General features: G+C 39.8%; 1 protein-coding gene across 16 annotated transcripts in view; it reads left to right on the top strand.

The window, feature by feature from the left end:
- LOC310899606 (uncharacterized protein) overlaps positions 1–14,733 on the top strand; it is an 84,246-nt gene that overhangs the window by 49,347 nt on the left and 20,166 nt on the right. For 6 of the 16 annotated variants that reach the window (XM_083836212.1, XM_083836216.1, XM_083836213.1 and 3 more), the window contains 8 exons: positions 3,328–3,377; positions 4,286–4,330; positions 6,424–6,551; positions 10,404–10,550; positions 12,381–12,607; positions 12,697–12,941; positions 13,682–13,788; positions 13,888–13,960. In XM_083836212.1, the coding sequence (XP_083692338.1) occupies positions 3,328–3,377; positions 4,286–4,330; positions 6,424–6,551; positions 10,404–10,501 (321 nt within the window). In that variant the 3' untranslated portion in view covers positions 10,502–10,550; positions 12,381–12,607; positions 12,697–12,941; positions 13,682–13,788; positions 13,888–13,960. Of the gene's footprint in view, positions 1–3,327; positions 3,378–4,285; positions 8,765–10,403; positions 10,551–12,380; positions 12,608–12,696; positions 12,942–13,681; positions 13,789–13,884; positions 13,961–14,733 lie in introns of those variants that run through there. The other 10 variants (XR_014584418.1, XR_014584419.1, XM_083836207.1 and 7 more) reach the window with 9 other exon arrangements.

Genomic DNA, 14,733 nt, shown 5'->3' on the forward strand with positions numbered 1-14,733 from the left:
TCACTGGAAGTTGGGAAGGTCTTTCAGGGTAACCTCACAGCAACTTATCAAGGACGTGCAAGCCTCCAAATAGTTGCAATTACCCACCTAATTGAATAAAATGCGTGTTTTTTGATCTGTGTGTTACAGAAGAAACTGTGGGTAACTGTGTGAGTGCGTATGTGTGCGAGAAAGAAAATGAATTTTGCTGCAAACGTATGCTTTGAGCTATTCTTTCACAGCAGGGACTTCAAATTCATTTGGTCCACTTACTACTGAACTGGCCATGAAAGTAAAAAAATAAAATTACTTCAATTTAGTAGTCTTGCAGACACAATGGCCTCCTCCAGGGTTGGCTCTGTATCCCACCATGCGAAGGGTGCCTAGGATCACCCTCTCTCTGCGTGCTGCTTGGAAATAGTTTGCTGTTCTTCATTCCAAAGTACAAGGCCTCCATATTGCCCTATCCCACTCTCACCTGGCTTTTGTCTTTTGTTTTTGGGGAGGGGGGAGAAAACTGATTGACTGGAAGGGAGGGGATCTTTTCTCACCTGACATTCCTGAGCTTCTGATAGCGGCACCTTAAAAAAAAAAGTCACAGGTTCACTTGCCTCTCCAGAGGCTCCTTCTTTATCCTTTTTATAGGAGAGGGATCGCCATGTTATCAAGCTTTGATGATTCCCTTTTGTTCTAAAGGCCCATACCTCGAGAAAGTCGATTGTGAGGATTGACACCAGGAAAATTATCAGATTGAGTTGTCATCGCTTTGCAATGCAATCCAGTTTTGTTTAGTTGAGCATCAGATGTATCATGAAATTAGACTTCATAAAGCATTTATCAGGTCATTTCTAACGTTATTCCATAGCTGTCTAATCTTTATAGGGAGATTTTCTTCCTCTCCCTGGGTCCAATTTAATTAAACACAAAAATAGTCTGGATTTTGTAGGACAGAAGCCCTAAAAATTTAATTTTTTAGGGCTTCTGGACATTAAAAAAAATTGAATCAGGCACCTCATGAGTGCATTGGTCCTTCCTCTGCAGATCTCCTTAAATTCGTCAGATGACAGCATAATTTCCAGTTACTGCTGCTTGGTTGGAAAAGGGTAGGTCACACAGAAAATTGATATAGGTACAATTACTAAGATACAGAATATCACTGTGACACAATTATGAACTTTTAATTACAGCAAAACAGATAGGTTTAGCAAATGCACACCAGTGGAATGTAGCATATTATGCACACAAACCTTCTGCTGTCCTCCCCTTCCTCTGATGCTGTACTTATCTTTCCACTGCCACTTTTTGTCCTCATGCGGATGGTTTCAGTACCAGGCATGGCTACATGAAGTCATCAGATACTGGGTCCTGAGTGGAGAGGGGTGTGGTGATGATGGTTTCTTCTTTCTCACTTTAGGACCTTCTTGGCCTCATTTCTGCATGTTTGTTAATGTGCTGTGCACTGTGCTCTTTCCTCAATGGTTCACAAGCCCAATTTGTGTTTGAATTTGATGTATATGAGGCATGCTATGTTTTGGACACTTGTTGTCTGCTCACATTGTTAACCCTAAAACTGTTTCTGCTGAACTCCCAGGATTTGCTGAACTCCCAAGGCTGCATTCATCTGACTCCAGAAACTGGGGGCATCTGTTTATAGCCCTGGGATCTCCTGTGACACCTTTCCCTGCCTCCACTGCTTCAGGGTGGTCTCTGCTTCCATGGGTCTTGTGCTTGTACCTTGTAAATGCTTTTCACATCTTTGAGCGTAGATCTAATAGCATGTGTGGCAAGAGACCTGACACTGGGTCTACACTGATTTTGTCACTGCTGTGTTAAGCTCAGTCTTCATTGTTACTTTCTTTATGCATTGCTGAAAGACCTAAAGACACCAATTAAAAACAGTAATACACTTCTATTTCAGTAAAAATGTAATTTCCTCTGAATGTGTTGTGTTAAAGGGTAAAGAAGGTTGGCTGGGCCTAGGTTCTGAGTGAGGCCCAACTCAGCACTGTAAGTTTGGTCACATCCGATCTATTCAATAAGCATGGTCATGGATGCACGAATAACACAATGTACCTTCACTCTAGTGTATTAATGAACTGTTTTTATACTATTTTCTTACTTTTTGGTGGAATTTGAGTGACTCTAGTCATACGTACCCTCATTATGATTGGTATAAAACGTTCTCACTTTTGCCTTAAAGGTATGGGCTTAGGGCAATTCAGAGTGAGAGGTGGTCGCACACTGAGGGAAGGTAGCCCTTGGGATGGAGGTGTGTCTTGGCATTATAAAGAGATTTACATGAGCAAAGTTCACCCCAAGGACATGATTTTGTTAACAGTTTGGCTCAGGGCTGGCTGTGCAGTTTATCAACTCTGTAGTACATCAAGATCCCCGTTCCTGTGGTGGTATCACCGGGCCGGCCACGGTGTCTCCACCCCACTCCCCCTCTGTGCTTTTTCTCTCAGAGTCAGCACACCAAGCTCCCCTGGTGCTGCCAAAACCTCAGGTTGCAGGAGATGTTTCCAAGGGGACTATCACAGAGCAGATTCCTTGCATATCTGCCACATCTCACCTTGGAAGTTTCTTCAGCACTGAACCCTCTCTTAAGATGTGGCCATAGCTTCAGTCTCAGTAAGCCGCCTTCAGCAATTATTCCACAGAATGCTTCAGAGCAGAGTAGGAAGTTTATTAACAAGCATAATGCCCGTTTTTGTTTTTCAACAGGAGATTCATTGTGCCCTTTTCACAGCCAGCAGACAAAAACAGAATCTCTCATTCAATGCTCCCTGTGGAGATATACAGACACTTGCTAGTAAAATGTAACATAACCAAATATTAAAAAAGAATACATTTTCTTGAAAAAGTAGGGAGAATTTGTTAATAACTAGGCACAATTATAGCCAGCTCTAATAGTTCAGAAAATCATTGCTTTGCAGGATTATTTGTCTGCCTTTTTATGCTGCCATAATATTGCTAGCATCCTCCTGATCTACACTGGGATGGGTGCTAGCAGATTCTGGCTGCCTGAGTTCAGCAGTGCTGCTGGCTTACTTTGCTCCAGAGAATGGGGAATGGACTCTTAAATGCTCCTGCTGTAACTAAAACATTAAACACAGCTTCTAACCCTGTTACACAAATAACAATGGTATGATTCTATTCATGAGACTTTAAATTTCTCCACTGACTAAGAAGTATGTTAAAAAAGTAGTTTTCAAGTCAACTTTAGGCTGTTACAAAGCACACCTCTATGTCATGGAATTTTGCTAAGAGATTCTTGATATTGCTGTCACTGAGGGCTTTGCTTCCAAGTTTGGTGAGATGAAGCTGTATTTTTTCTGCCTTCTTTAGGACAGGAACAACAGTTATCCCAGAAAGCACCAATGGTCACTGTACTATCCGTAAGTATATTAAAAATGCCTGCTTTCCAGAAGGTATATCTAAGCCATTACAAGGTGTAGTATTGAGGATTGCTGTGAGGATAATAATGAAAATTCTGACAGCCATGAATCTGAAGAACATAATATCTGAATACAGCAAGCAGTGGAATAGTTGCATATTTCAAATGACATGACACTCATTGAAGAGCTTTTCTTCTGTTTGGAAACAGGATAAAATGCTGTATGCTTGCTCTGGAATTTGGGCTCTGAACAGGGACTGTGAGTTGGAGCATTCACAAAGTGCATGGATAGTTTTTGAGGAAAGAAAAATGACAAATAAAACTTTCTAATCCTTCTACACCTCTAGTAATAATCTCTATCCATTTCTAGGGGCAAAGCAAAATAGCAATGCAACTCACTTTAGAGATTTTTTTTCATGCTTCAGAGAAAGGTGGATTTTCTACAATTTCTATAATAATTTTAAAATGGTATCGTCGCTAGAAGAAAAAGATTTTAGTCAGCAAATGAGAAAAGTTTTGCAGACTTTCTCAGCTGTGAGCTAGCTCTCTTTTCATGTAATTTATGCTCTGAATATGAGGGGGGATTTTCAGAGGAGCTTATTGTCTGGGTGCCAGACTACCCATTTACTTAGTTTTTGGGTTCCCTCTGCCAAGTGCAGCCCCAGCGTAGGGTCCTGAAACCCTCCATAAAACGTCCTGTAAATTAAATACCTGAAAGTGACCAGACTGAGAACAAGGCAATAGGGAGTGATGAGAATTGTGGTGAGTTTGCTACTTCTTTCAGGCATCATAATAAAGTATTTTAAAGAGCCAGAGAGTTGGCAAAGCCTGTGCATCTGTGTTCTGTTCCTGAGTACACATGGAATCTGCTCTGTGTGGACTTTTAAAGTTGTGGCTTTTGTTTTACAGTAGAGCTAAACTTCTACAGCTGCTAGAACTATTCTCTGGTCCATGGTGAGTGGATGCAGGGTGAGTGGATATGCCCTTTCCCTCTGTCTCTCCCTCCTCCCCTGCACAATTAACTATTGCATTGTTGCTTTTTATTGCGGGGGTCTGAAATCTAGGTGAGCCCACCAGTCATGTAGTGTAGACCACCCTCCAAACTGTGATTTGGGTGCTCTCCTAGACTGCAGGAGATACAGGTTTAAAGATTCCTAGGCTAAAAAGGTCTCCCCCTTTTTACACATTAGTGCTTGAATGTAAAGCAGCCTCTGCATAGCTCTATGCAGTCAGGATGCATGTTTTGGCCCATCTATCCAAACATAAAACCACAGGTACATAGGAAAAGTGCCAGCAAGTGGCTACATATTGCTACCTAGACTTGAAGCACTCACTGAAAATTGGAAGTAATTTTAACATCTCAATAATCAATCATCAGAGGTTTTTAACTAAGAAGACTCTTTTGAGGCAGGGAAGATGATTGATGTTACCTCAAGAGCCATCTGAGAACCACTGTGGATTTCTAGAGTCAAGACTTATGGCTAAGATTTCATATTTTGATTAAAGGCTGATTAAAGAATCCAGAGGATGTGAAAGGGAGTGTTGCTTCTAAAAACTTTTAAGTTGTGGCTAATGAGAATAAGCACAGAATATGTTGCTGGTATTTACGTGCTAATACTGTAGCTCGAGTTAACTTTATTCTCTTCTTGATTTAATTTGTTGAAAAAAAAAATCTATATTCCTTAAAGCAGAACTGTATGGATGCCTGCAGTTATCAGAATTCCTACACTTCACAGAGCAGAGCATTTCCTTGTCTAGTTCAGCATTTATCTTAATAAAATGAAAGAAAGATAACCTCTCCAAATTTCATTATGGTGTTCTTTTAATTTTATTCTGAGGTTCATGTAATAAAATGCATCATATCAGCTTCAGTACTACAATCACTACTGCTTCAGGGCCTGCTGAACTTCCAGAGGCTTCTTATTTAGCTTCTCATGAAATGATACTTCCTGTGGGATTGAAGCCTCAAGCAGGGTGCCCAGTTCTTGATTTAGGACTTACTTTTTCTTAGAAGTGCTTGGGAAGAAAGAGATGATTGATGTGAAGCCATAGCAAGGCATGTAATGTCAGTTGCTTGCTTTTCTCCTGCTCTTTCCTCTCTCCTGTCTCAGGGCAGCCAGAGATGCTCCTGAGCCTCTGGTGGTCACCTCGAAATGAGGTATGTACCAAAACAACGGATTTACCTGTTCTTAAATGACATGTGGAACATAAGTGGAAAAAAAATAAAAATATTTAAAAGCCTTGTGCTGTTTTCTGATTGGGAACTCAACCGTAAGTCAGGAAGTTATTTGTTTTAAGAATTACTAACAGAGCCTTAGGCTGACTTTCTTGCATGTTGCTGCATAAACACTGATAAAGCACATAATTATAATAAACGTGTTTTACTAAGCTCTAACCTGGTGCTAATGCTAGTAGTTTGATTGATTTGATCAGGAAGCTGGTCTAGTCTGGTATTGCTGAAAAAATGGCCCTTTATTATGATGATTGCTTTTTATTTGTTTGTTTATTTATTCATTTAGAGCTGACGTTGCACACATGGCTGGATGGTGAAAATGTCTACGAAATGAAATTAATCAATTGATACTTGCATGGTTTAGTTTGGTATGGAAGAATTGTAACTGCACTTTCAATTAAAGTCACTTACACTTAAAGCTACTAATAAATCTTTAGGCAAAACTGAACAATAGCAATTTTTTGTAAAAGAAAAACATGACTTGAGAAGTCACAGGATTGTTTGGGATTAATTGCACTAATGTTTTTGCTTGAATGTACTCATCCTATCCTGGTGCAGTATTGCACAGAGTGAAACAAGGACATCGTGCCTAATTGGAAAACTCATGCCAGAATATATCTTATTAGAAGTGAATTAAAAATGTCAGAGAAAATGAATCATTTCCTAAATTAATTATTGTATCACTTGCTAACTGTCATTAAAATCTTGTTTACTTGATCCAGCGACAAAGCTAATGAAGAAGAAATATGTGCTTCTAAAACTAATGAATATTTTAAGCACTTTGTTCCTTTAACATCTTTCTCTATTGGTTTAGCAGACAACTGCAGCATCATGCCATTCTCTCCCGGACAGAGAAGCCTTTGGTGACCCAGCACAGAGCAGAAAGGCAGTCACAGCTCTGTCGGAAAGCTGGAGGGCGAGGGCAGGTTTTCCTCATTGCTGGTACATGGCTAAAGCCACAGATTAGTAGCAAATTGGAACAATCAGTTACTAACTTAAATACAAGTCTAACACTATGGAAATAGCAAAAGTCCTATCTCCATGCTTGCCTATTTAAAATGTTCTTATTCCAGGATATGCAATGTCAATGCCAACTCTTTCAACAGGTGTGTTTTCACAGGGGGAAAATAGTTATTGTGACACTTATTTTTCCACTCTGTGTAGTATAAAGAAGGTGTCCTGAAAAAAAAACACACCACACTCACAGTGGGGAGGTGGCCAGAAGAAATTCAAATGCCAGCAGTCACCTCTTTTTTGTTATAAACAAGTTCCTTTCCTGTGCCCATCCTTATCCTCTCTGATTGCCTTGTAAAATATTCCTCTTGCCAGTCAAATCATACCGTCTCTTTCAGGATATTTTGTCCATATTTTGGGTGGAGATTTTAGTCTGCTAATTTATCTATATTTGATTATTTTCATAAGATTTTAGACTTTTTTTTTTAAATCACAAAAATAGGTGTAGCAAGGAAGATCTCTTTACATCCAGTTCTGCAGTGTATCCAAACATAAATAATGCAGCCCTTAAAGCAACCTGACTTACCCTTTATTACATTTGCAGAATCATTTAAAAGCACATTCTGTTACTATTCCTTGTTCTTTTCCCAAACCCTCCCCCCTCCAAAAAAAAAGTCACGCAACCCCTCTCTCCTCAGCCTTACAGGTACTACTTATTGCTTTCTGAATCATTTTTAAAAGATTGGTTGTTATTTTGAGCCTGGTGGTCAAACTAAAGGTGTTCTTCACACTAATTTTTGTAAGAATAATTTAAAGTATTTTTTACCTAAGAGATTATTTCTGTACCACACACGTTTCATCTTGTAAGTATCTTTAGTGTTTAGTGCAAATGTCTTCATCAACACTGGCTCTGATGCTTTTCATTTGGTGAAGATCTTACCGTAAATTTTGTACATGTTTGTGGACGTATTGTGAAGTTGAATTTGAAGAGAACAATGTAATATGAAGCAAGAATATTGTAGGCTGTTCATTATCAAGATAAGAATTGCAAATCAGTGTAGGTGTTGCACACTGAAAAACAGAAACTTTGGTCATTACTTATAGTACAACAGGAAGGAGATCCTCATGATGTAAGTACAATGCAGTAACTAATGGGATCTGAAGCGCCTGCATTGTCTGTGCCATAGGGTTGGGGTATGGAAATGTCTGGCAAATTAAAGAATCATGGCCCTTTTTGATGTGTCTCACCAGATAAACCTAGAAGTTATACTCAGAGATGTAGCTGCTTTCAGAATCAAGGAATCAAGAGAATGGCTTACAAAGCCAAGAGCAGCACCCAATCAGGCTTTCATCTGATGGCAATCACAGTCTGCCCTCTCCTGAGAGCCTCGCAATGCTGTGCTTGCATGTGAGGACAGAGACAGCTAATGAGCACTGTGGCAGAAGTAGGGCTTGAACTGTAGGAGCATTCAAGGTTTGAACTACAAAGCGTATTACAGGCTATTTCTACATTGGTTTCAGAGAGCAGTGGTTTTTATCCCATTCACTTTCTATATTCCACTGTGCAGCATTTTTATAAGCCTCCAGGATGTTACCAAGATTGCTCTAACCCAGAACTTGTGGGATTTTCAGGTTGAAAGCAATTTTTGTTTTATTGAATAAATGAGAATAACAGAATGCTTTTCCCTGTGAAGCTTGTCAACATGCATTTACACAAATTAGTTTGGAAATTTCTTTGCTCATTAATGGAATGGAAAAATTGTTTTAAAGTGCTCAGCTTTTCATTAATCTGGGGAACGTACTGTTTTGTTTTTTTTTTGTTTTTTTTTGGATTTTTTGTATGTCATCATCTTGACTGCTTTCAGTAAAACAAATGCAGAATTGAAGAGCAGAGTTTTAGAGATGTCTATGTACTGTCCCCAGAGGCTTTAAATGGAGCTCTGGCTGCTTGATATAGCTGAGAACGGCCACTTAATTGTGCTTCAGAGACTGATACTTCTGCATGAAATTTGAAAAAAAAGAGACTGGGGGTCTTAATATTTACTAGTGAAAAACAGTCTCTTAATAGCATTTGTACATGCACAGAAGCACACGCACAAATATGCTCCGTTCACAATGACCAGAGTGAAAGCTAGTAACATAGTCCATATTTTAGTAAGTATAAAATAGCAGAGAACAATCCCTTGAATGAGAAATAAAAATTGTAAACAAGAGTAATATTAATTAAATGATTAACATTGCATGTATGTAAGTGTAGAAAGCAGCTTGGTGCCCAGCTAACATTAAGTGATTACTGTGTCAACCAGTATTATTCCTTAGCTCCCTTCTCCCTGAGTCTCTTTTGGATTGGTGCAAACTATCACTTTCAAAGTGGAAGCCTTTCATTTCCAACAAACCAGCAGTTTCCAACCAAAAGGAAATATTCCATCCACAGGAAAGTTGTGTCCTTTCTGATGGCAAACATTTCAGACATAGCCCTTATTTGTTTGATGTTTGTACTATGCCTTGGTAAAAAGGATTGATCCCTCATCAACAAATATTGCTGCAGGACTGAAGTAATGACAGTGCATTGAGAGACTTTCCTAGGTCCTCCTGCGTGGGCTGTGGAGTGACTTTCTGAGCTATTCACCATGGTTTTGCTACCAGTTGTATCAGCACAGGACACTTTGTGTTGTACTGTTAAAAATACGAGTTAGTATCCACAGTCTCTGGTAGACACTGCAGACAGATTGCATGGGGCCACACAACAGTTCAGAAACTTGTGCATTTTTGTCTCACTTAGAGAGGAGACTTCCCCACACGTCTACCCCACAAAGCCATGTTCCTGAAATTGGAAATGTGAGGATATGCCACAAGGTAGCTGGAGGTGCAGCCTGCACTTTCCACATGTGCTGCATTCATTCCTCCCAAGTGCAGCGTTTCGTAAAATGTCACGGAGATATTTGAAAAATACCATGCTATTGCATATATCTCATCAGATACTGGTTTGGGAAGACTAATAATTCTCTGTAATTAACTGCAATTGAAGCTACAACAGCTTCTCTTTAAACCCTGTGTAAGTTTGTCTAGCAAAATTGAAGTGGCCTGAAATCTGACAGCTCGGCAGAATATATTTAATTTCCCTATCATTTCTACACAAAGCAATTGCTCTAATCACATCAGCAAAATGTCTGTGCAGAATATGGATGATAATCTCATTTGATTTTACTTGAACCCATCTCTAAATGCATACTTGTACCTTGCAGATTTTGTTGAGATCACAATGAACCCATTGTTTTCTAGAGAGAAAGAAAATGTTATTCTGAATGGCAGTGTACTTCACCTTTCCCATCTGCTGTCCGTAGGCATTTCATGGAAAACTTAGTTCTTGCACATTGTAAACTCTCTCATTGGATTTGACCACAATTTGGGATCTGATATTTGTGGTAAATACAGATTGCATGGGGAAAAATGCACATGCATATTTAAGCACTATTTGGAATCAACAATGCCTGGGAACATCTAGGATTCTTGTATTGCTAAGAAGCTACTATTGTTATGTTTCCTTTTATGCCTTCCACAGATTAGTGAGGCAGCTGAGTGCACTTTTATTCCCAAAAAGAGATCCTGGAAAAGCACTATCAAATCCAGATGAGTGGCACTTTATGTGGTAAACAGCCACCCAACAGAGAGCACGATTAGTGAAGAGTATACTAGTCCAAAAGTTCAGAGCATGCTAAAGACCAAACCCATCAGAGAACAGCTGGGGAGATGCACAAGGCCCTTTTCACCTCAATTTTCTTTCTGAAAGAATTGAACGGCAATTATTTAGTTGTTGAATAAATGTTCTTTTTTTTTCAGTGAACGAAATGTTGATGATACTCTGGTGCACACTCATGGGAAACCTTCTACTTGTAGATGTACAGGGCCATGGAGACATACGATGTGCACATGAATAGAGATGGTTCTGCAGATTATGGTCCCTCTCCACCAAATGCTACAGGGAAGGTATGGACAGCTGATCTTCAAATATCACAGCCTGCTGCTGGCTGGACAGCCTGCCAGCCTGCCAGGCACCATCTCGCGTGCCTCCTGTAGAAGAAGGCTAGATCCGTTCTCCAGGGAAGATGAGTTTGGTTTGATGTAAACAATTTCATACCTGTTCCAAAATTGAAACATCCTTCTTTACACAGTCCTAAATTGTTAGGGGGGGAAAAAAAAAAAAAAAGTACTTGTCAAATGCCTAACGGTCTGTATAAGAGTATTGAAAGGAAGTATAAGCAGGAATTAGTTTGAAAACATTGCCTCTATAATGGCATTAAGCCTAGACAGTATAGGACAGGCCAAATGTAGTTGGAAGCCCTTTGAAGTGGAAGGAAAAGTCCTCTGAGCTTCTGTTGCCTTAGGACCGGCCACAGAACGGGGAAGTCAGAGCCCACTGCACTGGAAGATTGCAAATGTCTCATTTACTCTCCGCTCATTACATCCACTACTGAATGTTGAAAGTCTCCACTGAGAGCAGGCAGTTAATTTCTTGGAAAAGCCCGAACTGCCCATTTCTATTTATAAATCCCTAGCAGACTCCAGGAGTGAGAGGAGGCGAGCCCGAGCTCTCATTTTTTATAGTTCCTCTATTACCATTTGCGCCAGATGAGGCTCTGTCTCCCCTTGGGAAAGCAGCCCGACTTTCTACTTTTGGTTGCGTACTGCAAAATTTCCTTGGTTTTCTATCAGAGGAAGCTGCTTGCTTAAACAAGGGCTATTTAGGACCAAAGACAGGACCACCACTGAAGATGCTGCAGTACCAAGAAAGGGATGTCACCCTGTATGAAATACCATGGCTCTCATGACACAGTGCTCTGCTCTTTGGCTGTAAAGCTCTGGAAAGCATATCTTTCCAGAGAGAAAGAAAAGTTTAAGTGCATCTGGAAAGCAGAACTGCTGAGGAGGTGGTGGGCAAAAAGCAGCCTTCAGAAAAGAGAAGATTCAGGAACATGCCCAAGCTCCTGCCTCTCTGCAGCTGGGACACCTGATGGGAAGTCAGGAACACCAAAGCCATTGAATGGGTAAAGAGCCAACTAAAGGGAGAAATAGTAAATGAACCAGCAGCGACCAGTGCCACATCCAGGGAATGATGTGGTTCAAACTGGTGTCTGGCACCGCATTCTGCCCAGTTTCACTGGTTTCGGTTCATCTGAAATGCACGTGGAGAAAGGCACTAGTGGAAGGCCCTTGACTTTTAGACGGTTTCTTCTGAAAAGTCCAACAAGTATGAATCGATACCTCCTATACAGCTCATATCTAACATTTACAAGTCTGCCACAAAGAGTGTTTATCATATTAAGCTACAACTTTTTGAGAAGGGAAACTTATTTTATTTATTTTTACATAAGAGTCTTAACTCTTACCTCTTTAAATAAGAGTACAATTTAAGCATCAGTTAGTGAGATGATTACTTATGAAGCTGGTTTGGTACCATGTAAAAAAAAAAAAGGGCACTAATGCAAGCACCACAGAACTGTTTGCTTCTAATATAAGAAAAGACTTACACATAGGTATGATACCAAACCCTGCTACTGGGAAGACTCAAGAGATGTTATTCTGGGGACTTCGCAGTATTAATTAGGAAATGTCTATTCATGAATATGGTAAGTTATAAACCTGTTGAAGCAAAATGATATTACTTGTGGGGTTTTGTTGCCTACTGGTATAGAATTTCAGAGTTTTGCCAGTAGTATTTACCAATATCTGCCAATAGCCCATGTCTCTTTTTTTTTCTACTCATATTTCCAGTAACAGAATTAGAGCAAATTCTTCTGCCCTGTTTTTCTCTTTCAGTGTCTCTCCTTCAAAGACAGCCTTCACGGCTTGATGTGTCCGAACGCCCTGGGACTTGGTGCATGTGAGGAGGGAGCAGGCAAGCCTGGCAGGTGGCCAGGGAACTTAAGGGTGGAAGGAAGTCTTTCCTGGAGGCCCCAGGGAGCTCTCTGCAGAAATCTTGGCAGCTGCCGAGCTCAACTGAAAGCTGACTTGAGAGAAAGGATATCTTTGCTCAAGGGGGAGAGGTTTGCAAGCCCACTTTATTTCTTGTTATTTTGTGTTTTCTCTGTTCTAAAACGTTAATTTGTCATTTCTGGTTTTGTTTATATCCTAGCAAAACCTGGCTTTGGAGTTCAAAAGTTGTTTTGACTTTTTTTCAAGCACACACGGTAATGAGAAGATCCAGCTTGGCCCAAAACTCCACCTCGGATCTCCGGCTGGCTTAAAGGTCATACTTCCCATCACAAACAAGATGAGCTCGTTCAAGGAAAAAAGGCAAAACTGAGAAAGAGAAGTGGGTTGTCACGTTCTGCCCACTGAAGCTCTGGGTTCCTGACAGCTCACCACCAACCTATTCAAGTAAGATTAAATAAAGCTCAATTAGTGCTTGTTATTTTTGATAGATTTAGTGCTGAAATCTCACAGACAATTACATAGAAACTTGCATTATTCATCTTTTTCTTTTTTTTTTTTTTAAATCTAATACTTGTTATTGCTAAAATCAAACCTCATCCATCTCAGCAGAGCAACAGCAAAATGAAGCATGGTGCTCAGAAATACCACTTGGAGAAATATTTCTAGCTGTTCATGTATCTTTAAAACTCATTTCTCTGCTTTATAGACTTTATAGAGAAGTATTGACTGTGCTGTACTTTTGTTATCCTGATTCTTACTGACCACATATATCGCTGACATCAAACTTGCATTGCTACATGTCATTATGACAACATGGGCTAAATTGCCTAAAACAAGTTTTGCACACAATCCAAATGTTCTAATCTAACAACAACAAAAAAATTGTCTTTTATTTTTGTTTCTATTTAACAAACATGATCAGTATAACTTCCTGGGAAATTAGGTTTCAGTATTTTCAGCTTTCCCACAGTTCAGAATAAGGCAAGCATTAGCAAATTAGCACGGGACAATTTCAATATACAAGTTTAATAAAGTTTAAATGCAGATTTTATCCTGACAGATAGCTGTTAAATTAACAACAAATTACAGATATGTGAAATCATTAATGAATTATTTCATGTTAATATTTTAAAGGCAGTAAAACAAAGGATACAGATGATTGACTGTACATATGCTTCCTACAGGTGACAGCTGCTAGCTGTGCACACATATCACAAGACCAGAACAGGCCACTTGAGACATGTGTCAGATCCTGCATTTCTCTGAGCTTGTAGCATGCCAGAAGCACGCGGTAGGGCTTCAAAAGAGGTCTTTTTCTGGAAAAGTCACTTCAATTTTTTTCTTCTTTTTTTTTCCCCAGTATAATGATTCTATTTATTTGCCTCAGCAGTTCCTGTAGGTTGGAAGGTTATCCAGCTAGCTTGTGTGTCCGAGCCCTGATGGTCGTCCCCTGCATGGGAGTTGTAAGTTGTTATACATATGTTGGGTGGTGCTGATATCTGCATGGTTAGTATATGGAATGTAAATACATGATGTAGTGTCAGATGCTCTGGGTTGCTCGATGGCTGGCCTGGCCCCTTGCTCTCAGTTCATACCTGTCAAAGAGAGTCTCTCTGGAGGCTTGCGCTGCAAGCTGAAGACTGAGCGTGAACCATGACTTCTGGATTCCTGTTGTAGCTGTCTACACATCTTTATGTACCTTTGAGACTCCTTTTTCCTCCTCTGCATTGTGGATAACTGACTGCTCATCCAATTAATGTGGGAAGGGAAATTAGGAACCATCCAACTTCAAAACAACTCTTTGTTTCCACTTCATCCAGCATTAACCTAGCCTACTTCTGTAGGGAGCCATAATGCTTTCCTAACCACAACGCTTACTTAGAGTAGCTTGCAGTGCTGGTTTAACATCTCAGATGTTCCATGTGCACTTTGAGACTTCTGTGAAGCTATGTACAGGATTTCTGAGTCATTTGCTACTTGGCAGGTAAAAATTATTTTGCAATTGTATCTTGTTTGCTATTTTATATTACCAGACATAAAATATTTTTGTAGGTCCCTCCCAACTGAACTACTCTAATTTCTAATAATTTCTAATTTCTAATTCTTAATTCCTAATTTCTAAGTGTATTATAGCCTTCTGTCTTCACTGACTCTGTCTTCCTCAGACTGTATTCTTACATTCAGACTCTTCATGTTACGATTTATTTTAAAGCAGCACTGTGGGAATCTGTTTCAG

This window comes from Anser anser (assembly GCF_964211835.1).
Source record: "Anser anser genome assembly, chromosome: 4".
Taxonomy (NCBI): Eukaryota; Metazoa; Chordata; class Aves; order Anseriformes; family Anatidae; genus Anser; species Anser anser.